Source organism: Poecilia latipinna, unplaced genomic scaffold (assembly GCF_001443285.1).
Source record: "Poecilia latipinna isolate Pla-1442-1.1 unplaced genomic scaffold, P_latipinna-1.0 Scaffold644, whole genome shotgun sequence".
In the NCBI taxonomy this organism is placed as follows: domain Eukaryota; kingdom Metazoa; phylum Chordata; class Actinopteri; order Cyprinodontiformes; family Poeciliidae; genus Poecilia; species Poecilia latipinna.
Window position 1 is genome coordinate 128,482 of NW_015113260.1, and position 27,376 is coordinate 155,857.

Below are 27,376 nucleotides of genomic sequence, written 5' to 3' on the forward strand. Positions count from 1 at the left end.
ATAGGTTTAATTTATTGTGCGATTAATTTATTTATCGTTTATCGGGACAGGCCTAGCTCCAAAGTCAAGTGGGATCTTTGGCAGCTGTCCTTACTTTCATTTCATTTCGGATCATTTTTAGTTTGATCAGCATAAAGCCTCGTGAAGGGGATCAGAAAACCACCAGTCACTCCATTTACACATTCATCCATCTTCCCCCTGCTTTAATTAAGCCTTTCCTCTCTGTAGTTAATAAATGTTTGTCATCGTGCAACATGTGTTGAGGGGAAGGACAGACATGCAGGTGTCTCGTTGGGAATTTCTAGCATCCTTACTCTACACTGCAGGAGTTAACGAGCTTCAGTAAATGTCTCACGGCTATCGAATGCAGCGCTGATTGTTGTTGTAATCGATGAGAGCTGCTGCCACCTCAGTTCGGTTTCAGAAAATCCTTAGAAATAACAGTCATACCAATCAGTCTCATTCAAGTTGATGAATGATGGCAAAATCTCACACTGGCTGATTGAGTCTTAATTATAACTTAGACAAGTGGTTTAAATGAGACTCTTTGCATGCGACTGTCCTCAAATTCTCATAAACCAACTTTATAAAATGATTATGATAATCTGTTTATGTGCTCAACATGATCTAATAAATTTTATTTTCCTAATAAATTGTTGTTGTTTTTTTAAGGATTTATCCGGATGTTCACATCCTGTCCTGTTCTGCAGCCCCAGAACCAGAACCAGAACCAAACGTGGAGGAGCAGCATTCAGCTTCACAAATCTGGAACGAACTTCTCCAGAACAACTGCAAATCAGCTGAAACACCGAGTTCCTTTAAATCGAGGCTAAAATCCCAGTTGCTTTTGACTCCTAATAACTGGAAAATGGATCAATATTTGTGTTGATGACTTTGATTATGTTTGTTACTGGTTTCACAATCAGTGACTTTATGATGCTTTGATGTTTCTATGATGTAAAGCACTTTGAACTGGCTTGTTGCTGAAATGCGCTATATAAATAAACTGTAATTTTGATTTCTTGACTTTTTTAATCCAATCCAAAATTTGACCATTTCTAGAACTTTGACTAGATTTTGTTCCAGTTCATGAAAAATTAGACCTTTTTTTTTTTAATCTTTTTTAACCAAACTGAGATCTAAATTTAGAAACTAGGCCAGCATTTAATCTCTACAGAAGGTAAAGGGTATCTTCTTATGCAAATGACCACTTACAGAGAATACTCAGGTGGGACATCCTTGAAGGCCGGCAGATCGCGGACGTACTCGTTGTGGAACCATTTGACTTTGAAGTGAAGGTTCATGTACTCTGTGCTTTTGCATAGGCGATGCTTGTCATGCTCTGCAATGCAAACACACAAAGAGGAGAGGAGAACATTTCACTATGGGTAGCAATAGACGAAGCTGGGACAAATTACAAAACACAACATTTTAGCCGTACGGACGTCGCATGTACTGTTCCTTCCACAGCGTCTTAAAAGATTCACAAGAACAGACAGAAACGCGCACGAACATCAGGCACGGAGCAGCGGCGGATGCTTTCATGCCAACATCCTCTCTGGCCCAGTTTTTTTTTTTTTCTTTAAATAAAGCCTTGAGCTATTAAAGCATGAGAAAATAAACACCGAGCTTGTAAATGTGCCCAACTTTGTCCTAACAAAGGACGGTCTTTTTAATCATCGCCAACAAACCGACGCTAAAGCGGAGCGCTATACAAATCAGCTGACATGTCTGCTGAGTCACTGCAGGAATTTCAAAGAGAGTTAAACATTTCTGAGGAATTCCCCCTGGAGAGAAAACGCATGGCGACGGTGCAGCTGAGGACAGAGGAAATCCAGGAGAAGAGAGAGAGAGAGAGCGGAGGAGAAAGGGAGAGGGAGATCAGACAAAAGAGGAAGAACCGAGGGAGAAAGCAAGCCATGCAGGAAAGGCACTTAGAAAAGAAAAAAAACACCGATATATATTGTACAAAGGCATGTTTTATGTTTTGCAGAATCACGCCACTCACGTTGACAGCATGTTGGAGTAGTTCTGTTACTTACATTTTGGTTTCTATTTTCTTTAATTCCTGTTTCTGGCAGAAAAAGTTCTATTTATTTTGATTTTGGATGCTGTGCAGCTTGAATGATTTTTTTTTCTTTACTTTTAATCATTTATTCCAAGTCAAATGACCAAAGCACATTTCAATGGATCTCAAGATTTTTTTTGGGGGGGGGAATTACTCTGTGAACTCTCGAGAAGATAAAAGTGCAGCTGTTTGAGTGAAGATGCAGCTAAAGTAACACTAACGCATTTTTTTTTTTTTTACTTTCAAATATAATTTTGGCAGCACACTGAAAAAAATGTTTCTTTGAAGCAAAAAATACTCTACTTTATTACTTTTGCTTAACTGCAATAATGATTTCACCATTATAGCTGGAGCAAAACCAATAAAATTAGCTGTAGCAATTTAGAATAAATTTTTAAAGCTGGTTCAAAGAAACATTTTTTTCAGTACTGGGCTCTTTCGGGTTTGCTTTGCATCTTTAAGACCTTGACGACTTGGAACCTCGAACTTTCCTTTCTCCTGCAAGTTATCCTCAACGAGAAAGTCCAACCGCGACTTCATGACGGTTGGGTTTCAGCACATTTGGGTTGGACTGCAAGACGATAATCCTGTGGCAGCCGGTTCACCTCTGACTGACTCAGAAACACAAAGCGAAGCTTTTGGATTGAGCGTTTTTAATTTTGATTCAGATGCTTTGAAAACCTTCCAAGCGCTGAGACCGATTTCACACAATTCTGCCAAGAAGAAGAAGAAGAAGAAGAAGAGTTCCTAGACAGATGCTTGATGGCATCTGTTGCCGCCAAGAGTGGCACAACCGATTATTAAAATGAGGGGAGAATTACTTGTTAAATTTAAGAACCAGATTGACTTGAAGATCTTTTTTTGTTGTTGTTTTCCCCTTTTGGTACATTTTTAATTAAGTTCCAAAATTCTGTTTTAGATTTTACTCGGCTTGTCTTTGTCTGATGTTAAAATTCGATGAGTTGAAACACAGAAGTTGGACAAAAAAGGGCAAAACAGAATAAATCTGCAATTTGTTCAAAGAACTTCAGATGGAGGGTAACTCAGAGCGTAGATACCGGTGTAATTCAGAATGGAAAGAAGAAAAAAAAAAAAAAGAGAGAGAGAGAGAGAGAAAGAGTTACTATCCTCGGATCAGCGGGAGACAGATGTTTGACGAGGAGGCGGGGGGGCTTTGAGACAAAACGTCAGCAGTTTGACTGGAAATATGGCATTTTAAAGAAACTAAATAAAAATTAAAGAGAAGGACTCACACCAGGAGGTACTTTGAATATGAATCACGGCTTAAGCCTAAAAGGAATTATCCATTTTATAAAGCGCGGGCACACAAAAGGCAGAGCCGTAATGTAAATGGTTTCGGCTCTTAAATAATACAAAATCCTGCTGGTTTGATATAGCACTGAATCCCATTGCTCTACGTTTTATTGTTAACAGGGACTTTGCAAGAGGTAAGACATTTTCTTCTGGTGCCGTTATCTGATGAAGCACCTCGGGTAAGCTGTATCGCCGCTTTTATTGAGAAGTTTCCATTTCTCCTCTTGGAAGACCTTGAAAAAGTAATCGCTCTGACTTCGTCAGATTTGGTCACGTTACAGCCGCAAAGACTTGGAGTGATTTTTTTTTTAATACTGGGATTTTATATCAGACAGAAGTGGAAGGTAAAGGGCACAAAGAAAAAAGAAAAAAGGTGAATTCTGAAAAAGTGTAAATATTGAACCCCTTTGTCCCGATGCCCCACACTAAACCCAGTCCAAGCAAATACTTTCAACAGAAACGAAACAGAGAGGTCAGGGAGGAAGTGGTGATGTTTAAAGCAGGGTTACGGTAGAAAATACAACAGTAGACTATGTGGTAGTTGTCAGAGGTCTCTGTACCTCGCTCTGCCTCCCGTTCAATCCTCTGCATTTTTATTTCCTGAAGGCTTCGTTTATCACCTGCCTTGATGGATGCAGCTACATCTTCATAATCCCCCTAATTGTGACCAAAAACAGGAAGAAATGATTGTATTTTATTTGTCCTTCACATGCTAAAAATGAATTTCTTTTATATATACATGAATAAAAACTTAACATTTTAGGAAAACCATATTCCAGTGCCCTTATTGCTCACCATGTTGGTTTTATTTAGAAGGACTCAACATACGTCATTGAAAGCTGATTACCTCACCATGAAGAAAGTTGCTTTATTATTGCTAGTTAGTGACGTTTGTGCCATTTTCTCTCGGCTGTATTTAATGCTTACTGGTCATTAAGACGCTTCTCATTCACTAATGTCAGTTTGGTAGAATAACTCACTTCATCACGCTGTGACAAACACTGACTGACAACATGCTAATGTTAAAACGTTAATGTTAAAACAGCAAGATAAATGTAAGTAACCATGGTAACCAGTGAGCGCTCAAAGCCCCGCAAGGCTATTTCTGCAGTCGAGTTGCGCGCGCATCCGCAGGGCTTACAAACAAATAATCCCTCTATGGAGACATCCATATGACAAAACATGGACCTATAACATAGCGGTACTTTAGTTCACTGCTATGTGGCACTAGAAGGTTTCCGGAACTGCAGCCACTAATAGAATATTAAGTCCAATACACTCAGAGGAACAGAACCTGTTTGACAACACAAAGTAAGGAAAAAGAATCTCAACACTTCATGGTCTGTTTCAAAGAAAATAGTAAGGAAAATTCACTGTAGCTACTTACCACTCAGAGTTAGGCCAACATTTTAAACTTGGCGCCATTAATCAGGCCTGCGTTGGGAAAACAGACAACTGGGGAGTATGTTTCTGTTTTAAATTACTGCAGAGGAAGGATCTCTGTATTGCAGAACAGAATGGAGGAGAATGCCTGACCAAGGCTTTCTTATAGCTGCTGAAGGACATTGCCTCTTCATGTCTGCAAACGGCAGTAACAGGTGATGATTTCCATAAAGCACTGATGAGGTGAAGAACAAATGTCCTAATCTCTGTGTTTACCTGAGGCGGGTCGACATTCCTCCAGCCTCTATCTGCAGGGCAACTCCCCTCCCCACCCCCTCGCTCTATGAGCATCATCTTATTTCACCGTGTTGCACAGGGTCTTCTTTCACATTTATGCACAGACAGCACTTTATTCAGAATGCAGACACCAATATTTTTTTTGGTAGAGTGTCTGCTGCAGTTTTGCCTGGATCAAAATGCTAAATACAAAAAGGTCAAATTAAAGGCCTTGGAAAACATTTATTAATTCCAACAGCGTAAAGTGTAATTTAGCGCGCCGCCATTACGACATCGCCTCTTTGATTAGCAGAAATAAAGGCAGCATTTTCACAAAGAACGAAGAGAGTTCATAAACCCCGGACATGCATCCACAACGACATCAAAGCCTCGTTTGAATCCGGAGCCTGGCACCTCGGCTGGCGCCCCTTAATCCCGATAAGTGCTTCGGTGCTTATAGTGATGAATAGCAGCCTGTCACCCGGAGCGCAAAAGGAAATATTTACACATGCATATTTATTAATGTACCTGTATCTCAATTCAGTCAAAAGGTGCAATGCAACACTTTTACCCACCAAAAATGAAGAAGACTATGAACCAACCATCGTATCGTTGCTGAGGTAACGGGCACAGAAGTAAAATACTGAAATCTCCCCTCAGGGGATGTTCTGGCCAAGGCCATGAAAGGATGTATACTTCCTACAGCCAGGTTTGAGCTCCTCCTCATGGAATATCCTGGAATATCTCCAAACGGATCTAGTCAAGGTGTAACCAGATCAGATACCAGAACCGCCTCAGGTTCCTTCTTCCAGCGGTTCTGTTTAGCAATCTTGGTTTTTTTCAGGGTCTTTTTAAAAGCACTGTACATATTTGTGTAGTCGTATACTTTCCTGATGACATTTTGCTCGTTAGCTGTAACATATTTTGAGTATTTGCACCAAACTGACTTCCAGATCAGGTTAATCGCATCAGTAAATTGGTTGACGTGTCTAACACCATGAACATCCTTACTTGATGCAAAGACTTACCCCCAAAACTGGAGGGATCAATACGCTTTTAATTTGGTTAAGAAATTTAGCCTCAGATTCGGTGAACCTGACTCTTCTCTCAACCAATACCTGTGGTTAAACACAGCGACCTCTGATCGGGGCCGTAACACGCCTTCGCTAGTCCCATAACATGAGTAACATTTGGCTGCCTGGAGAAGCACTTCTATTGAAGCCATTAGAAAAAAAAAACACAATACAAGTCAAGCAAATTTGAACAAAACCTAGAAGATTAGACACAATCTGCACATTGTAGAAAGGTAAAACTTCAGTGATGTCATTCACTGTGAATTTGCCGTCTTAAAAATAAACCCTCGTAAATGTCACTGCTCCCATCAGCACCTAACCTTCTTAGCTGAAGCAGTCTTGTGGGCTGAAATTGCCCAGGTCTCACCTGGATTCACAGGTTCAGCGTGTGTCACTGAGGGAGCAGGTGGCCTAAACCTTGTGAATATGAGTCCAGATTGTTTCGGTGGGAAGGACGTGCGCTTACCCGGCTGCAGAGAATGTGTAATACAGCGCCTGCACCGAAGGATCTACTGTGGCTGTGTCACTTTAATAACTAAGCCAGCACACAGGCATTGCTAGCTTTGCATGTACAGCTTAGGTACACACACACACACACACACACACACGTTTGTGTTGCTATCTTTGTGGGGACTTTCCATTGACTTCCATACATTTCTACAGCCTAAACCTTACCTTTACCCTTTTCCTAACCCTAACCATCACATACCTAACCCTAACCAAAACACAATTCATACCTTAGCCCTAACTCTGACCCCTGACCCAAAAAGACGGTTTCCCCTTGTGGGGACCAGGCTCCGGTCCCCACAAGGAGCAATTGGTCCCCACAACGTAGTATATGTCAGGAAAATCGTCCCCACAAGGTATTACAAACAAACGCACACACACACACACAAACACACAAAGCGACCTTTCTGCAGTGGGCTCTGACTTCACACACCCTCATTCCATCACCTAAAGTAAAGGAAGCACATGGAGGTCAGAGAGAGAAAATTAGAGATCAGCACGTGTTTTGTTCGGTGCTGCCTGCTTTTCTAATTCCAACCACTGAAGAAATGACTGCTGGTTCTGACAGAGAAGTGTCAGAATAAAAAAATGTCCTCCACTTTGATGAACACAGGAGTGGCTGTGGATTATTTTTAGCAGGCTAATTAGCCGTGGCACAAAGAAAGGAATGGTCAAGGAATGGTTTCTGGAGCACAACAATCTGAGGTGTTGACTTGTCTTCCAGATTCCTGATCTGTGGAATGTGCTGGAGAAACAAATCCTATTAAATGGAGGCTCCACTTCGCAAAGGTACAGAACATAAACAATCTGCTGTTAAACAAGACACAACAGGACTCCTTCAGAGGTCCAGTGGAGTCGATGCTGGACCTCCACTGGACCAGTGGAGCAGCATTGTTTCCTTGTGACAGAGATGAAAGTGACAGTATTATGTAAAAATCAACATTTTTGAGCTTGTGTAGGACTGTGTAGGACCGAGCGCCGCCTCTGAGGACAAAGCTCCTCTTCTGAGCTGCCGTTTCCTCACCAAGCAGCTCCCACCCCACCCGTCTACTCCACTCAGCTCCTTCAGACTAGCCAGCAGCAATTAGCAAACACCTGTTGGGTCAGCTGAGTGATTGTGCAAGCTAACTTTCTGAGAAAAACATTATTAGAGGGTTTTTTAGAAGAGCCACGTTGTGGCCAGTTCCTGAAGGTGGAGTTTCAGAAAGAGCGGGAGTTTTTAAAGGAGATAATTGCTCAATTTCGAGGTGTTAAATTACAAAGTTGAATTGTTTCAGTCATATTTAATACTATGCAGCATTTGATGGTGCCATAAAACACATAATGCTGCCCCCTAAAAGTCAAATTTGTTCCAAGACTTGCTTGGAAAGGATTCATGAAGCGCCGACATGTTCAGCGTCTGGAGATCATGCATTTTTAATGTAAAGCTAATTAAAATTCTTATTAAAAGTGTTTCTGTCTTTTGTCTCCCAGTCAAATCGCCTCCCTGGCGTTGAGGACAGGGTGGAATTAAAGCTGGACGAGGGCTCTCCACGTTCGAAGATGATCGACAGTAAGGAATCATTAGCCTTCGCAAACAAGTGCATCATCGCAGATAAATGCCATGGATAAAGAATGAACCCTCTCATACAGTGGCTTCAAATGGCCTGTAGTAATGGCAATCTGTCAATTGAAGCCTTTGTATTTTGAAATGCTTTAGCATAGGAGCAAAAAAAGATGATTTTATTTCGCCAGAAAATGGAGACAGAGATTGGCTCTCGGCATATTCTGAAAGCAAATCCTAAGATTTGATTTCCTATTCACTTGGCCAAATGTGACTGTTGAATAAAGGAGAGACCTGATGAAACGAGACCCCAGAGAGCAGTTTTTTTTTTTTTTTTTAGAAATACTACAACAGAACGCACTGGGACTGGCTGACTTTGCCAAGAAAGGAGATTTGCTCTTAAATCTTTTACATCTCAAATGACTATTTGAAATAATATAAACATTTCCAAAGTTTCCAAATGACCTCGATGTAAATACGAATTCATTCAGCGTTTACTGATGAACTGTGGACTCCTGGACCACAGTTCACTCTGCAGGACAGGAGAAAGTGTTTGTCTTTGGAAAGCTGTAATTGTAGGAAGCAATTCAACTCATATTAATGAGAACTTCGGCATTGATTTATGCAAATCCAGGTTCCAGAGATTGTCTGGTGGTTTTCGCATAAACCGTCACAAAAAAAAAAAAAAAAAAAAAAAAAAAAAAAAAAAAAAAATTGCAAATCACCACGTTTGTGCATGTTTTAATGTGTGTGTGATTTAAAGCTGCCGGCACTTGTATTTGCCTTGAAATGTGTTTTATCATTCATGCTCACTGCGAGATATAAATGATGCAAAATCTCACAGAAAGACAAAGTGGCACAGAGTCTGCATGCAGATGGTGATAATTCAGAACTAAACTCAATTTTGGTTTTAGATCTCTGCCTTTCACCGACCTTTCACTGAAAGGCAGAGATCTGCGCAACTTCAAACTTTCAATAAAAAACACAATTATATTAATAAATAAATAAATCAAGAATTAAAAACAGTGCGACATAATCACTCTTCTTTTCACATAAGGCAAAATTATTCCTACTTGTGCTAACGCAACATTTATCCGTTGTTATTGGTGGCTATGCTAACTAGCCTGAGCATTCATGACAGAATTTGCTAAAGTAGCAGAAAGAAAACCAAGGGGGGAGATTGGGGTGGATGAGCAGCATCATACGGTACTGTGATTGACAGCACTTAGACCCGCCTCCTGACTTTGATTGGTTGTTTCTAGTTTGCACTGGGAGCACAGAGAGGAGCTCAAGTTCATTCACACAATATGTGTCTCACACCAAACTGTCACGACATAAGTGACAGTTTCAATAAATATGTAATAAAATATATTTTTTTTAATCAAAGTTACATTCTGCAGCTTTAACTTTTTATTACTTAGTTACATTTCAGAACATTTATATTATTGCTTAAACTGACATACAGCTCCGTAAAAAATTAAGAGACCACTTAAAATGATCAGTTTCTCTGATTTTATATTTTATAGGTCTATGTTTGAGTAAAACGAACATTGTTCTTTTATTCTATTAACAACTGACAACATGTCTCTGAAACTCCAAGCAAAAATCTAGTATTTATTTGCAGAAAATGTGAAACTGTCAAAATAACAAAAAAAACTCAGTGCTCTCAGACCTGCAATTAATTAAAAGAAAACAAGTGCTGTGGTCTTTTTTTTCCCCTAAGCTCTACATGCATATATGTGTGAATTATATATACCCTTATGAAGCCATCGTCAAAAAAAAGAAAAAGTAAGAAAAAAGTACAAAGTCATAATAAAAGGTTTGTCTAATTATAACATGACATCAGTGTTATCAAGGATAAGTGTATGTAAATTACCAGAACTATGCATGATGAAACAGTTCAGTAAGACTGCACCTTAATCACTTTTTTTTTGTTAAATCTGGACCTTCTATCTGCTCCTGTATGTATGTGTGTAGGCTCGAACGCTTACATCTGTTCGCTCACAGACTGATGCATGTGTGCGTTAGCGGCAGCCCTGCCGGTGCTACACTCTGCGGGCTGTCCTGGGGGAAGCTCAAGATCCCTGGTGAGGATGTCATCTCGTGTGAGGCGGCCCACGGGGACCGGCAGGCTCACGGGGGACACTCACTCACTTTCTCTGCCTCATTGATTTAAACGCCGTGGATAATATGATGAACTGCAACGCCACCGCGGCTCTTCCGTCCGACAATTACCGCTCGACGAACGCGTTTACGGGAGCTCAAGGTTGGACAGATTTGCTTAAGACAAAGGACTTGAGCGAGAAGAGTTCCTTCCCCGTGGCAGCCCAGGTTTCCTTTGTGACATAATTCATTCATCTTTAGTTTCTGACCCAGTTCTGTCGCGTGGTTCCTCCTCAGCAGCGTCGCCAGGGCCTACTGACACGGCTCAGCTGAAGCGCGGGGAACACGAGGAGACACCGAGCCCCACAGATGGGGCTCAACAGAAGCATGATGAATTCAGGAGTAAGCAAACGTGCGAGTCGCTAATGGTCATGTGACAAATGGATTGCTTATTATCATTAACAATGGGGTTATAAAGAGGCACATTTCATAAAGCCTGGTTATTTTTTTCTTCTTTTTTTTTTTCTCAGCAGATTGACAGACTTTATTAGATTCACCAGAAAGATTTATAAAGAATTAATGAACTCTCCATGAACGAACTAACCGCAGCACCTGCAAGGCTTAAACGGCACGTCAGTGCTCCATAAACTCCGGTGATATAATGGCTTCGGCACAAAGAAGTGAAACGGGAACATTAAAATCAAAGCCCCGACTCCAGCCCTGTAAGCACTGCTTTGCGTGGACACAAATCTGCCACTGCTCAGTTACATTATTGATATTCAATCAAAAATATTCTATGGAGTGAGGCACTACTTGGTGTGTGAGGATGAGTTAATGGGCTGCTGAAGCGCTGCTGCTTTAATGACATGCCCCAGAGACTGCCGCAAGAGGATATACGCTGTGTACGGTGAAACGCTTCTGCTGCCACTTGACTTCTTGTTGAGGAAACTTCAAGAAGAATTAAGATTTAAATCTGTTGAGATTTAAATCTCAACAGATTTAAATCTCCAAAACTGTCGCCGTCCCTGGTTCAAATGTATGAAACTCCTTACAGCTGCTGTCTGTAACTTTTCATTTTTAAAAAAATATGTTTTTTTTTTTATGTGTGTTTGTTAAAGCTGTCACCATGTCTCGACGGTGTAATATGAGACAGATAATCTGTGAAAAGACCAATCTCCTCCAGCTCCTCCCTGTGCTGCTATTGGCGTCTGAAGAAACGCACAGCTCCCGGTGAAAAACAACCAATCAGACCCAGGAGGAGGGGCTTAGCGATGTCAATCAACCTCGTGAACGCACACTTTTAAATTCCTCCAATAATAATGAAAGGTACAATAATTTCATATCTTTAAAGAAATTTTTCACTGCGTTCAATTTGTGTTGAAAGTCGGAGCTTTGGGAACATTGGAAGCATTTTCTTGTTTTTCTGGTGCCAACTATTCTATTCTATTTCTACTTACAGCTAATCCTATCCAGTTACATACACATGAAACATATTCACAAATATAAGTGTAGATATTTTTTATTTCTTTTTTACCTAAATATATGTAAAGCAGCCATATTGAATATCAATCCTTGTTGGAATTTGGTCTGAGTTTCCCCAACACAATTTTCACTTCAGGGAAATTATTGTTGAGCTTCTGACTGCAAAATTTGATTTCAGAGAACAAAACAAATGCAAGCAGCGATTTCCACCGGGCATGTCGCAGTTCTCTGACATGTCCGCATTAGAGATGCGTTTTGATTTGTTTTCTTACCATGCTTACTAACCATTATTACTCTGCATGGTGGCAAAATAAACTTGTATTCTCAAAAGTCCTGCAAGCTTTCCCAGTTCATTTACATTAATCTCTGTTCTTGCATACCGCCTCGGTTTTTCAGCGTTTCGCTCCTCTAGCAGCCACTCTCTGTGACACTGTGGCTGAACGAACGACAGAATAAGCTCTGATAAAGACCCATCACCCCGTCGCCGATAAATCCTCTTTCATTTTTATTTTTTTTTTTTTGTGTGTCTTCCTGGCTACCTCTCTCATTTGCACATTCCCTCACACATTCAAGAGATTCTAAAATTAGCAGCATCCATTTCTGCATCGGCACCGGCTCGAAAGGCCTCGGAGCAGGAAGCAGAGGATGCATCAAAGACTTCATTAGGTGATCCGCGAGCTTGTGTGCATGCACAGCACAGACGTACACACATTTCCCCCCCTTTTTTTTTTTTTTATTCCCATCCATTCATGTAGAACTGAACGCTTGAACAAATGCGCAGACAAACATGCCTACAGAGGAACAAAGCAGGACCATTCCAGCCCACCTCCTTCAGGCTTTCTGTCAGCCGCTCTGACAGTCTTGTGTGCCCTATTATGTAAACAGGTCACTGTGAGGGTTTTTTTTTTTCTTTTCCTTTTCCATTTGTCTTAATGCGAACGACCCACGCAACCAGACATGCACAAGCCCAATACATAAGTGTTTACATGTTTACCGTAAATACATGTGTATAGGTGATAAAACGCCTGGCTTGCATGCAAAATGCAACACCAGTTTGCCCCCAGTGAGAGGGGGCACTTGGAAAAGCTTTCCTAGGTTGTCACTCAAATAGTCAACATTGTACATTTATTCATGTGGGAGTGAACAAAAATGTCCCCCTGGGTCTAAATTACTTTACCAGCATCTTATTACAAATGTGAATGACTGTGGAGAGTAAGAGACTGATTTGTGAATGAATGTTGTTTAGATATATAAAAGAAAAGGTCAGAAAATTAATAACTGTTATATTTTCACTCTTTATTTACATGGAAACATTTAAGAATCTATCAGTTATGCAGGTTTGTTAAAAATAATGTTGAATGTCATTAACCAGATGAGTCACTGTTATTGATACAGATTATATGTATTCATGGTAAATACTCGTCTAGTATTATAGGGTACTATAAAAAAAAACAACAACAGTCATAAAACGCCTGCTGATGATTTGATCTCACTGAATTGTTAATTGAAAGGTGCGTATTGAAAATAACAGTGGTGTTGAGTTCAGTCAGTGAGGACCAGCGACCCTTATTTAAGGACAAAGGCAGCAAATACTGCAGTGCACTTCTGTCTGAAAATGTGAGTAAAATGGTTTGTTTCCAGGTGTTATTCAGAAAAATAGCAGTCTTTAATTAAAAGGCTGACCGACAAGAGGAAATCGTATAAATAAGTGTCAGAAATGATACTTATTTAAAGCTATTCAAAACAAAGAATAGCTTTTAAATGGGAGGAAAATGTAAAAAAGAAAAAACAAATACAATTTGAAAACTCTTGAATTAATATGAGTGACAACAACATTTAATTTGCCTTTTGGGTTCACTAAAGTATTGTTTAATTGAATTTAATGGGTCAAAGAAAAGCCAAAATGCTAAAGACTCAGTGATTAGCACTAGCTTAAAACTCTCGCCCCAAATTTGGGTCCAATTGCACTGATTCCAAAAGGGGTTAAATAAAGAAGATATACAAACTAAGGCATTTATGTGAAGTCAAGGTATCGTCAAGGACTCTGTGCTGTCGATGTAACAATTAGCCAAAAACAAAAAAACAAAACATTAACTGGCAAGAAGAGAAATGGTTTAATATTTTTGAGGACAAATGAAAGCAGGATTGTTGTTTCTGTGTTTGGCAGCCGCAGTCAGTTTGTGTATGAAGCTAAGGGAAAGTTTCCCAGACTACGCCAATCAGTCTATATATCTTTAAGTCATATTCCAATATCCTAAGAGGTCAAAATCCCTGGAAACTGAGCAGGACAACATTTGATCTGCCAATCATTGGTCAGAGAAGGACAAGGGAAAGTTCTTCCGATTTTGGTCATCAGATCAATAGGCGAAAAGACAACACACTGCTCATCACCTCCTCTACACAGGAGGTGGTGCAGAGAATTACAAACACAACAGAGCTATTCTAGAGGTTTTGTTTCAGCAGTCCTTTTATGTAGAGTAATTCTCTTTCATAAATGTTGCAGCCACCTCCCTCTAATTCTGTGGGAAACCTGAGCTCCTGAAGCGTCTCATTAGAGATTCCTGTGGAGACGCCCCACTCTCTGTCTGTTGCCTCCTCCTTTGCACAAACACCAACCCTGCTTCAAAGTTGTATTAAGTTCCACAGCTCTAACTTCTCCAAAAAGAAGCAAAAACAAAGACAATGTGTTGCACCCAAACTACAACACTCAGCGTCTTGCAGAGGAAGGAGCCAAAGTTCAGATCTAGTTCCAACTGAGAGTCTGTGGCAAGATATTGATATTCCAGATTTCTGCAGCTCATCTTCAAAGTGGCACCAGAAAGCATGAACACATTTCTCCAGTCTGAGTGAATCTCTGCACAGGCTTTTTATTTCCCTGTAATGTTTCAAGCAGCATGGCCCGGTCCGGTTTAGGCCTAATGGATCTTCCCCAACATTCACACAAACGTAAGAGCGCTCCGGTCAGGCGGCCCGTCTCGTTTAGATATTCTAAGCTCCAGCTCTAGTCTGACTTATGAGTCATTTCACAAAATAATAATAAAAGAAAACAGTTTTCCTGTGTATATTTTTATTTGTAACAATTATTCAGATCAATGTTTCTTTTCTTCTGTCCATATATTGAACCTGCATCACATTCTGCCACATTACGTACATTATTTACTCTGAACATTGAACATGCACTCAATTAGCCAAGACATTTTTATCTTCATTTGTTTTTTTTTTTGTTTTTTTAAAAGACCTTCACAGCGGAGACGACGATACGTTTCGGAGCGTCTGCAGCCGCGTCACGTTGGGGTTTACGAGACGTCGAGCTGTCCTTCAGACGCACGCAAGCCCGTTACCAACAACAAATCAAAACCCAAAAGTACAACAAGCCAAGCACCATGAACCAGAAATGAGCAGTAATTCAGACAAAGTGCTCCTCGGAGGAACATGACAGTCATGTCTTCCTCCTGGCACGTGTCACTGTGGGCCAATGACAAGTGGAGGCAAGAGGAGGCCGAGCAGGGAGAGAGGAGTCGGGCTCACGGAGCGAGAGGGAGGGTGTATGTGACTGAGTGCATCTATGATTCTTATCTCCTTTTGTAACGCGGACGCCCTCGGGGCAAATCGCACACAAGCACACACACAACGTAAACCTGCCGTGACAGCAGTCAGAGACACCCTGTGTGGTCACATGTTCTCCTGCCCTGACTCAGACATGCACTGGGAGAAATGAAAAAAAAAGAGAGAGAGAGAGATGCAACTACTTTCTCTGTGTTATTCGCCACTGATTTACTGTAATTCCTACAAACGATCCCTGACTGCGAAGAGAAGTGACGCGGACGGACATCATGCCGCAATTTGAGATTGTTCCACTGCGTTGCTTCGACGAGTAGTTCGGAGGTGTTGCCGTTTCTAAATTGGAATCAGAAGACCAATTAGGCTTCGTTTGCTGAAAATGCTCTGAAAGCTGGGCCGCTGGAGCTCAAAAGCAGATGCAAAAATACAACTACATGAGATCAACAGCAACATGCACAGAGCGCTCAGCCGGTGGTTTGGGGCGCGTGTGGTAGAGGTCGACAAATCTGCAAGAAGAATGAAATAAACCGCAGCAGAAACAGCGTGAGTGACACAAACACTGTGGACTATTGTATCAATGTAATTTTCTTTACATTATTTGAGGTCTGAAAACGCTGCATCTTTTTGTGGTAATTTGTCCATTTCTCATTTTCTGCATGTAACTAGTTCATAGAAATAACATAACAATGTTCATTTTACTCAAACATAGACCTACGAAAAGTAAAATCAGAGAAACTGATCATTTTAATGTTTTCCAGAGCTATATATTACATAAAACCTAATGGATCACACCTTTTTTCTGCTGAACTGTTTACCTGCTGAAACGTCTGTCCATGTGTTCTACAGCATAACGCTCCATACCTCTGGCATTACAGCAGGTCTTGGTATTATCAGCTGTGCAGGCAGGTGCCAAGTCCTACTGCAAAAAGGAAATCAGCATCTTCATAAAGCATGGCAGCAGAGGGAGTAGGAAGTGCTCTAAAATATTCCCACAGACCGATTTTGGAGTTCATAAAACACATAAATTACACGCAAAAGAAGGTAATCTGCATCCTGACTCCTACCCTCTCATTCTAACCTAAAGCGAATTACATTTAAAACCTTGTAAGAAAACTCGCCAGGTGTAAGGGGTTGATAAGCATCTCATTTGCTGCCTCGACATGTAAACGTTGCAACGCTGTAGTTCAAGGCAGAGCACTTAGAGCGCCGACCACGAGCCGGTTGCTTGGTTCTGCTAATCACTTCCTGGTGGTTTAAACAGCAATTTCAAGAACATCAACGCTCACCGCAGACCTGCTCCTGCCCCTTCTACTACGCACCCATCAAGGCATCAAATATCATGCTCTCTGTCCGGCTTCAGTCGGCACAGATGCGTGTCGGAGAGCGAATACGAGTTCAATTAGCAGAACAACCAAACCCACAAATCACCGACTGCGTTTTGGTTTTCTGAGAAGCAACACGGTTTCTGTTCTTTTTTGGCTCCCATTCCTGCCAGACAAAGATGTCAGCACAACATCAGGAGTCTGCCGGAACATTAAGGTTCTCTGCAGAATCATAAAGAAGTCTTCGGGGTACAGGGGGGGGGTAGGGGAGGATGCATTAACAGCTCACTGTCTTAACAATGATAGTTCCCCTGCTGTTTTCTGCGTGCACACAACATCTGCTGTGGCTTTGTGGGGGTTTATTACTGTGGCGGCATCATGGCTTGGAACACACTGTTCCTAGGTGTCTGTTAGCAGCAGCTTATCTGTGGCGATTAGCTACGCTGGCCTCCTACCAAGGCTACAACCTCATCAAGCTCACACTAGGCTGGCAGCAATCAAAGTAAATTGATTAAACACACTCGGCGGCACGGATGCTATGGACATTACGGTTAAATTAATTTTGAGCGAATCATAAATCTATTCTAATAGATACTGTTCAACAACGGGGCCGACGGTGAAGAGACGTCAGTATGTGAAAGGCACTCCGTGGAGTGGAGCACACGTCTCCAAATTGTGCATAGACTTGGTTGACTTAAAAAAATAAAAAGTTGTAAATATTCCAAGATGACGCTGAGGCATCCTTGTTACATTATATTTAGGATCATAGGCTTTAGAACAGAAGAAGAGACTCATAAAAACAAAACGTGAGGCTTCTGAATCGGGTCTCCAACTAGAATCAGAACTTTGTTGCACAAAAAACAGCAACTCTCCAAGTCAAGTCAAATAACTGAATAAGACGTTAAGAAATTAAGTATATCTCAATAAACATAAAATATAGTGGAAACACAAACAACCGAGATGTTAAGGAGAAATAAATAAATGATAATAAGGTTTTAGCTCTTCTGTATGAGCCGATTTTTTGTTTCTTTGTTATACAACCACATTAGAAAGAACTGGTTCAAAGTCTTGCTCATCTCTCCTCACAATGATCAGTAAAAAAATAGCCAGTTTTCAGTTTACCAAACAAAATAACTGTCAAAGTAACTCAGCTGTTAGTCACTCAAGATGTAAATAAGGATTTCAATTAACTTCAGCCACATTAAGATATTCAAAATGGACTTTCTCGATGTGAATTCTCGATCCTTCTTGAAGCCACAAAATTCACGTCGACAGCCATGATTCATGGTAATTCATCATATGTTGAAGCTCGTCCTCATAAAGTGACAATTTCAGTTTCACAAATGTTACCCTGGTAGCTCATACTGAAGAATCGATCTTCTTTCTGCGTTGGACAAACACCTTTTTTCATACATTCGCAGCCCAAATCCCAATAAATCGGCTCAGCCTTCCACCTCCACACTGCATGTTAAACAAGGTTACATTCAGAAGTGAGCAACTTAAAAGACCAAACTCAGGAGGCAAACGACTTCTGGGAGTTTGGGTTTGGAAAAAAGTAAAAAATAAAAACAGTAGGCGTTAGGGATTAAAGTCAAAGCTCACGACAAAAAAAGAAACACCCTCTCTCCCTCATGGCAGCAAGGCAATTTGAGATTTAGCGTTTGATTCCCTGCTCTCTTCGGGATGGAGACATTAAAACAAAATCAATACTTAACTTTCAAAGCTTATGAGAGGGAGGCATATAAAAAAAGTGGATTTTATGTAAGGTGAATTTGGTATTAAATTGCTACGGCCGAAACAAAAATAGTGTTTACTGTACGGAAACACAAGCAGCGTGTTTGAGATGCTGACTCAAGATACAGTGTGCTTAAAGGTTCACTGACGTGAAAGATCACAAAGCTGTGACTTTATCTACACAAACTCAAGTTGTTTAAATGCATAGAAGTATCAGTTTATGTACATTTCCCAACACTGAGGAAAAAAAAAATCTAAAATTCTCTCTATTTCCTCTTGAATTAGGCAAATAGAAATAACGTCGGTGTTCCTGACTGACTTAAAACAGAAATTGTTGAATGTAATTTCATCTCAGAAGGTGAAGAAAAAAAAAAAGTTTCTACATTTTATAGTGTATTAAATATCTTATTTCATCTCCACAACACACAGGACAATGCAAGGGGAACTGTTTGCAATGGCTGCTGCGTTTCTGTCACACATTTTCGGATTTTAAACCTCGTGACTCATGACTACCGACGTATTGTTACCCACTGAAGCTTCACATAGCCGCCCTCTCGTCACGGGTTAAAGTGAACAACACAAATCTCACCCAGGTCCCCTTATCAAGCACAAAACGGTTCTTCTTTGTTGATTTTTTTTTTCTATTTCCCCATCTAAAATTACTTGCAAGAGCTGCTGGACTACACAGGCACAAAAATACGCAGGAAGGGAAACAAAGAAAAAAGCAGAGCGTCGGATCAGTTTTTCGCTGTGCCTTTGATCAACTGTTTATCTTGATTTAAAGAAGTTTCCTTTTTTCTCTGCAGGGATCGATAAGTAGGGGGAAGTGTGATCTAGATAGGCAGTAAAGCTGACCACATGCGGGACAAAGCCGAGAAAAAGAAACACTTCTCAGCAGCAGCCAATTAAGGGAACACAGCAGAGTGGCACATTCAAACCGTAGCAGGGCTGAGTGAAATGAGACGGCAGTAAAGCTGCTAATTAGCTGACACAATACACTCCTGACCAACATCCATTCGGTGGAGCTCTTTTATCTGATTCTTTCGCTCCATCAGACTTGCACACACACACACACACACCCACACACACACGTGATAACGGATTGACAGATTTACTGACCTTCCATCGCGTACTTCATATCCTGTGCAAACAGGTTCCACATGATCTCGGCGCTGATTTTCCCCGCGTTCAATTCCTGCGGAAACCTGTCGGGATGGAGAGAAATTCCAATCAGCCTCATGCTTCCACGTGACGGTCACCGGACGACAGCTCTCTTAGCAGATGTGGAAGTGGATTTGGTCTCTCTGTCTCAGTCTCAACCCCCGTTTTGCCACTCCCAAAACTTTTGGTTGAGCCGAGGGGCAAAGTGGGAGAGAAACGGCGAGGCGTGAGAGCAAGTGTGGGAGGAAACATCAACGCGTTTAGGGAGAGACAGAGACGGCGGCAGCCTAATTGGCAAGTAATCTGTTTTGAATGTGTATGGATTTCCAGTCAGAGCTTGAATGCGAGATGTCGTCGGTTTAATTATCCGTGGCTTGGCGAAGCGATGGGAGGACATTTATGGATGGCCGAGCCGGCCCCGAAGATGGTGATTTCATCTGGAAATATTTCACTTATTTATGGAGACTATGTTGTGTCGTACAGCAAATGAAATGTCCTCCCCTGCCAAAAAAAAAAGAACAAAATCCTCTTGCAAGATTAATCGTCTAATAGAAGTCATATGGAGAAGGAGTAAAGAATTTATGGTAAAATACTGTATAAATACAGTAAAATTCTGGCAACTGCAGCTGCCGGTATTTTACCGTAAATCAAATTTTTTTTTTATTTTTTTTTTTTACAGTGGACATAAAGTGCCATTAAACAGTGTTCACATCCTTGAAATTTTTCACATTTTGTCACTCTGAAAACACAACCTTATCATTTCTTTTAACAACGATCTGAAAACTGTGTTGTACATTTGCACTCAAATGTACAACCGGGTTACGGGATGGTTTAATATTTGAAGCCCTCAGGAGGAATTATTCAAAGCATCTCTTAAAAAAAGGTGCGAGGGAAGACAGCAGGACTTCAAACCTACCAAGACGCGGCCTTTCACTCAAACTGACCTGCCGGAGTTGCCTGTGGCAACTCGTTTTGGCAGAGGGAGAGAGTGCGTAGACTGGAAGTGGTGCACCTTTTAAGAAGCGCTCAAATCCGTTGTTGGAAGGACTGACCCAATAAAAATCCAGACTTAACTCAAATTCTAAATATGTGGAACGATTTGAAGAGGTCTCTTCAAATCTGACAAAGTTTGAGACATCTTAGAAAGAAAGACTGGGTAAGCCTTTATTGTCACGGAGACTCACCCCGAAATATTGAATTATTGACTCGGGTTTTATTTATTCAGGGACACTAAACACACAAACATGTCACAACGACAAATTCTATTGGTTAAAAAAAATAAATAAATCTGAGTTAATTTTATTCTACTTGCCAATCGTGCGTTACATTTTTATAACCTACCACTTAAAATCCTAATAAACTACATAAAGTTTGAGCTTCTAATGAAGCTAAATATAAACAATTTTGATTTATTTTTGCCAGTCACTGTTGGTGTTGTCCTTCTCCTACCATTTCTAAAACCTTTCTGCCTTCCGATATTATTCCTCAGTCTCGTCATACACCCGCTCGGGCGCATTACGGCTGAAGCATGCAATGAAAACGCTTTATAGTGGAAATGAATATGAATCTGCTGTCACTGCACATGTTTGGAATTGCTTCACAATTTACTTTTCTTCTTCTTCTTCTTCTTTTTTTAACTTTGAAAAACAACTGCAGCATTCTGTTTTATATTTCCTATCATGAGATCAATTCTGCGGATCAGTTTACTGCCTCAAATTTCCAGCGGCTTTGTTCCCACATAAATATTCTCAGCAGAGAGCAACAGACTGACAGCTATTTCCCTCTGGCTGCAGAGCCTATTATTTAAAGGCAACAAGTCCAATCACAAGTTTGCGGAGGAAAAAAAAAAAAAAAAAAAAAGGAAAAAAGGAAAGCATCACACTCACTGTCAATCTTCAACTTGACCAAAAAAGAAAAAAAAAAAAAAAACGGTGGATACACCGAGCATGAATATTGCAAAGCTGTCATTAGCTGGTAAAGGAGAAGAAAGCTCAAGGCATAAACAAAGTCCTAATAAGCATCGTAAATCAGCGAGAAGAAGGAGAAGGAAAAAGGAGAGCGGCGCTGCGTGTGTACGAGGGACACAAACATGCTAACATTTTAATGCGTTTTTTTTTTTTGTTTGTTTTGTTTTGTTTTTTCCCCAAGCCATGTAAATTGTTTATCACATTACACCAAACCATATGAATAGGACAAGACTTGTTTCCCTACAACAGGAAACAGTTGTTTTTTTTTCTCCCTCCTGTTTTAATAAATAACACAGAGGCTCGCTGTGGTCCTAATAAGATTATTTTTAGAGTTGCCCTGAGAAATCAGCTGGTGACCTGAATATGATGATTTCTAGCTTGATGACCAGCGATCAGCTGGCCTGCACTGGAAAATGAAACGTGTTTTGCATTTAGTGAGCGACGGCACAACGCATGTCTGCTACCGGGTCAGACTCACAATTAATACTGCAGCATGAAGTTTTGTTCAGTGTATGATAAGGGACCAGAGGTCAACTAATTAGTGGAAAAATTTACTTGTCTGCATAAAGTGTAAGAATACAGATGGGACATTTGAGTATACGATACACAAGAGCTGCTACAGTTTATGTTGGGAATCTCTTGAAATCAAACTTTGCATCCCGCAATGTTAAGATTTGCAGGAAAGTGACATGAGAGTGTTATTTACCTGATAACTTCCCGTGTCATTAAAACAAAACGCTAACAAACATATTATAATTAGGGTGTAAGAGCTATTTAAAAGGAAACAGCATCTTCTGAAATGTCTGCTGTTGATTCAGGGCTTTTTTCACACCTGACAGTTTGGTAGACTCGGTTGGATGGGAACCAAAATTGCGACATTTTGTTACGTTTTCAGCAGGTGCGGTTTGCTTTGACACTGCACTGCGTCAAACCATCCAAACCCTTTAAACAACCTGTTCACTTCCTCGCCTGTGGTGGCGCTGCACCAAGAACTACTGAAGGAAACGAGACAGAAACCTCAGGAGAAGACCAGTGCGACTTCCTTCTTCACATCTATAGAGTGGAGTCAAATTTTAGCGGTTGTAGGATTTCTCTTTTATGTCAAGTTTAAAGATCACAAGCTATTTCTCCCCACAGTGCAAGACTCGTGCATTTATTTAGTCTCCGTTGACCCCAAAATGCCCCATCGCTGTCGTTCACTTCCTGCTTTTGGAGCTGTCTCCGGTTCGCTTGCATCTACATACATGTTCAAACCGTGCCGGAGTTCATTTTGACCGAATCAAGACTAAGGTTTCTAGGTAGAGTTCGCTTTTTTGGTCCACGTCAGAGTTTGATTGGGCATTCACACCTCACCGAACGAACGAAGCTACAGAAAAATGCTTTGTTTTATCCTACTGCGCTACAGACTCCTGTCCGCCATGAAACATGTTGCATCTGGAAATGCTTTGACAATCACAAACATGACAGGCAAAACTCTCAGAGCACTGAGGTCATTTCACCTTTCCCAGTAAAACCCTGTTTTACAGCAACCGCTCTCACACACATGGTGCGACTTCAACTCTGCTCCAAATATAAATAATTAACGAATGCTCATGGAGGCTGGGCAGTTTTTACTACTGTTTTTACATCTTATTTTATTATAGTGCTACAACTGATAATGGGATTGGATCAAATGTGCAGAGGAATAGTTCAGCTCTAAAAAAAAAACACACAAAAAAAAAAAAACCAGCAGTGACTGGAAACACAATCATTGGCCACGTTTCATTAACCCGATAATACCATACGACCATCAGCCATTACATTTTAACAACAGACCCAGTACTGAATGCGTTGCCACCAAAACACATCGGACCAGTCGGAGAATTAACAACAAGCATAAGGGAGGTGTGATAAAGCATCTGATTGAGGCAGGATATTAACAGGAGTTCCTTTTGGCCCTGTGGTTTCCGAGGCTCGCTCTCTGTGGGCTGAACCCATTTCCTGCCGATGCAATCATATCCCATCAGATTGGTATCGGAGTGGCGAACAGTCCAGGGGATCAGCTCAGATTTCTGGCATTTCTTTTCTGTCATACGTTGCACGTGACAACTGCTGCAGTGATATCCATACGGATGTCACAATGCAGGTTTTCTCCACAGAGCATTGTTTAATAAAAATGGGACCACCGCTACCAGTCTGTGCCCCGTCCAATATAGACTGTGCACAGGCCCGTCGCAATAAGAAATAAATCTATTAATGGCATCATAAATTAAAAGAAATTCAATAATTTCCTTTTGCATTATTTATAGCTTTTCTCTCTGTCTCCCTTTTTACCAAAACTTTTATGACAAAATCCTTCAGTCTAGTTCATTGGTTTCAACTAGTGCTTTTTTCTTTTGAAGGACAATTTTGTTCACAGACTTCATAATTCGTTTTATTTGTTGTTCCTGTTTTGTTTATTTATTTTGGCATTTAAAATGTCTTCTGGTTCCAGTGTTAAATGTTCGTTAGAAATGAAAGTTTATTGATCTTTGATCATTTTTTCTTGCGTCATTATGACATTAGCATTATGTTACTTGAAAATGGTCTCAAAACAACAACATTATCGTATATCGCAATAACTCCTGGGACAATTTATTGGCCAGTAAAATGTGTTATTTTACTGGCCTACTTGTATTTTTTTTTTAGAGTGACATTTTCTGTCCTTTAGTTTACTAATCATATAGTAAGAAAAAAATCAGACTTATATGGTAAAATTTATTGACATGTTTGTCAATATTTTACCAACTTACACATATTTATATACTTTCTTCAATTAGGAAGTATTCAGCAGATCTCAGGTGAAATTGACAAAGGTGTTTAATCCCAAATAAGATTAGCATTCACCCATAAAACACATCGGCATCGACCTAAATGCAGTTTGAACACGTATTTGATTAAACACAATACTAATCAATGACTGGGTGCCTTGGCAAAAAGAAAAAAAGAAAAAGTAAAGTGAAATAAAATGAAGAAGTACATACTGATTAATGACTGGTGTGTAGGCTGTGCGGTCCTCATCGATTACAGATACCATAAGAGTGATGAGTTTTGGCCAGAAGTCCAGGTTCTTTATAGACGGACCCTGCTCCTCTCTGGGAAGCTCCTGTTTCCGGCTCTGTGGAGAAGGAAATTTAGATAAAGAGGGGTGAAGAAGTGCTTCACTGAGCACCGAATTAGCAAAGAGACAAAGAATGGAATTGCATGGGTAATTGCAGTGTTTTGCAGGGTGTGTGCATGTATCTGATACTTGACATTCATATGCAAATTGCTAAAATAAAAAAAAAATAAAAATTGGGTTAAAGGAAGTTGGTGTGCTGAAAGTCTGACATCAGTGATAATGAGAAACATTGAGATGGGATCGTCGGACTTGATTTGACGTTAACAGATCATCCAGATTAATTGGCTACGTTATTCCCACAAACTAGTTAGGAGAAACACAAAAATGTACAATATTTGAATTGCACAATTGCTGAATGTATTTTTCCTACTGCAGTTTGTAAGCAAAATTTTGCATCTTGCCTTTTAACCCATTGCAGACACTTATTGGTTGAACCTATGCAAACTATATCTATCTATCTATCTATCTATCTATCTATCTAGATAGATAGATAGATAGATAGATAGATAGATAGATAGATAGATAGATAGATAGATAGATAGATAGATATGTATATAGGGCCTAGGGCCTGGTGGGGGAACAAGTTAAGCCTGGTGCCCCGCCAGGCTTACAGTACACTGTGAGGTCCCAAAAAAGTATAATATCTTAAAGTAGAAATAAACTCTATTCTATTCCTCTCATGGTCAAAAGAACACAGTTTATGAAAACGGTCTTATAACAGAGGTTGATTTTAAATGCTTCACTGAGTGACATACGAGTTATACAATGAAGAGCTGCATCACAAAAAACCCCTGTTATATCTCTGCTATTATAATAAGGCTATCCGGCTGAATAGAAAGCAACATATTATATCCCAATTATGCTAATGCATATATGCCTTTCATTTCATGTTGCTATGGGAACATAAAATTCTGGAATCACCTCACAATGCAGCTGAAACTAGCATACACAATTTGATCACTACATGAGTCAGAGTGCTACAATCTCTAGACAAAATTCCTACACATAACTGCAACAGGTTTCACATCCCATGTATGATGCAAATCTGAGACACTGCTACAGAATTAATGTGACACACATAACTATGACAGCAAAAACGCAGTAATACCATTGTTCTGTCTTTATACACTGATGCAGAATGCGTCCAACTAAAAGTGAAACTGACAGCCTGACCTGTTTTCTGAATAATTCGGCTCACGATCATCTGACCAACTGGGGGAAACGGTAGAACATTGGAATCTCATTCTCGAGACAATTATTGTAGATAATAAATACATAAATAAGTCAATGAGACAGTGACATCACAGCAAAGGTAACAAACTACACTCTGATGCAGTCCTGACCCCAACACACTTTTTGCCTACATTAGATATAGACATGGTCTGTTGTTAAATCAATAAGCTATAATATCTTCCGGATTCTAACGTTTTTATTGACTGTTAAAGGTATTTTCACTGATGCTGTATTTGTACATTGTATATGTGGATGTTTTGTCACAGCCTGTTGCGGAAATCTCTCTTCCAACGTTACAGTGAAAGGTGTCAAATCCAAAACTGCTCACTGGCACTGCCATCTGTCACCCCCACACTGTGTATGACTGCAATGCTCCCCAATTAGAAAGTAACCATCCCAGTCGCTCAATCTGCCATAAGCAGGTTGCATATCAGAGAGGGAAAAGTCTACTCTGTGCAGAAAACACAGGTACTGGTTTGCATAATTAATTCTGCACACTGAACAGAACCATTCACTAAGCACATCACTACACTTTATGCACTTGCACAAACTAGTTGGAGCACATAAAATTTATAGACCATCTAGACTTTAAGAGTAATCCCTTCAAATGGATCCTGGGTGAGTTTTCTTGTTTCTATACATGACAGGGCGGTGCATATTGTATTTCTGGAGGCAGATATATTCTATTAAAACAAAACATATTCAAATTAGCTCTTGAATAACCCATGTTTATGTTATTTGACAATACCAACAACACTGACACTGTGTCCGTGTGTGTCTGATGAAATAAATTCATTTATCCTCAACGTAATCTTTTTGACTGCAATTGATTCCCAAGATAATCAACTAGTCTCTGGATTGATGCTTTAAATATATGGAGATTCCACCTCGTCATGCTGATACGTTACCTTGCTGACTTTGCATTTAGGAATTCAATCTCACACCGACATGAAACAAAGAGAGAGAGTTCATAGCTGATTCTGCAAAAGTCAAGACATTCCTCACTAATCTCCTTAGCCGGAGCAGGTTAGGTATTTCTCCTTCTTTGATGACCTGGAGTGAGTTTACTCCATTCCAACAGAGGATCAAATTCATCCAAGTTTTATTTACTAACAATTGTATTTTCCAATTTTTTTTTTTCCTGAATAAAGATGAAAATGACAATCACAACATCAAGTGGATCCATGATAGCTTGTATTGAACTTTTGACCCATGCACAAGTTTGCAAAGAATTTAGAGGTAAAAATCGTGGAAGCAATTGTAAACATGGATAAAAAAAAAAAAATTAAAAAAAAAAGACTGTTAGCAATTTATAAGGTTTGATAAATAATGTTGTTTAGGAAGGACATACTGTACACACAAAAACTGTAGTAGCAACCATGTAAGAATAATATATTCACTTTGGTCCTGATCTCTCAAAGGTTTGCAGGTACAAAAACAGGTGCAAACTTGATAGCACATGCAAACCTGATCTACAAACAACACACAAAACAAGACTGCAAAATCGACC

At 40.2% G+C, this 27,376-nt stretch overlaps 1 protein-coding gene across 3 annotated transcripts in view; it reads right to left on the minus strand.

The window, feature by feature from the left end:
- The window catches only part of LOC106954288 (protein unc-13 homolog C), a 135,674-nt gene that overhangs the window by 26,135 nt on the left and 82,163 nt on the right, over nucleotides 1-27,376 (minus strand). For all 3 annotated transcript variants that reach the window (XM_015043674.1, XM_015043675.1, XM_015043673.1), the window contains 3 exons: nucleotides 24,497-24,630; nucleotides 19,486-19,571; nucleotides 1,216-1,342 (listed from right to left, as the gene is read on the minus strand). In XM_015043674.1, coding sequence (XP_014899160.1) covers nucleotides 1,216-1,342; nucleotides 19,486-19,571; nucleotides 24,497-24,630 — 347 coding nt within the window. The remainder of the gene's footprint in view (nucleotides 1-1,215; nucleotides 1,343-19,485; nucleotides 19,572-24,496; nucleotides 24,631-27,376) is intronic.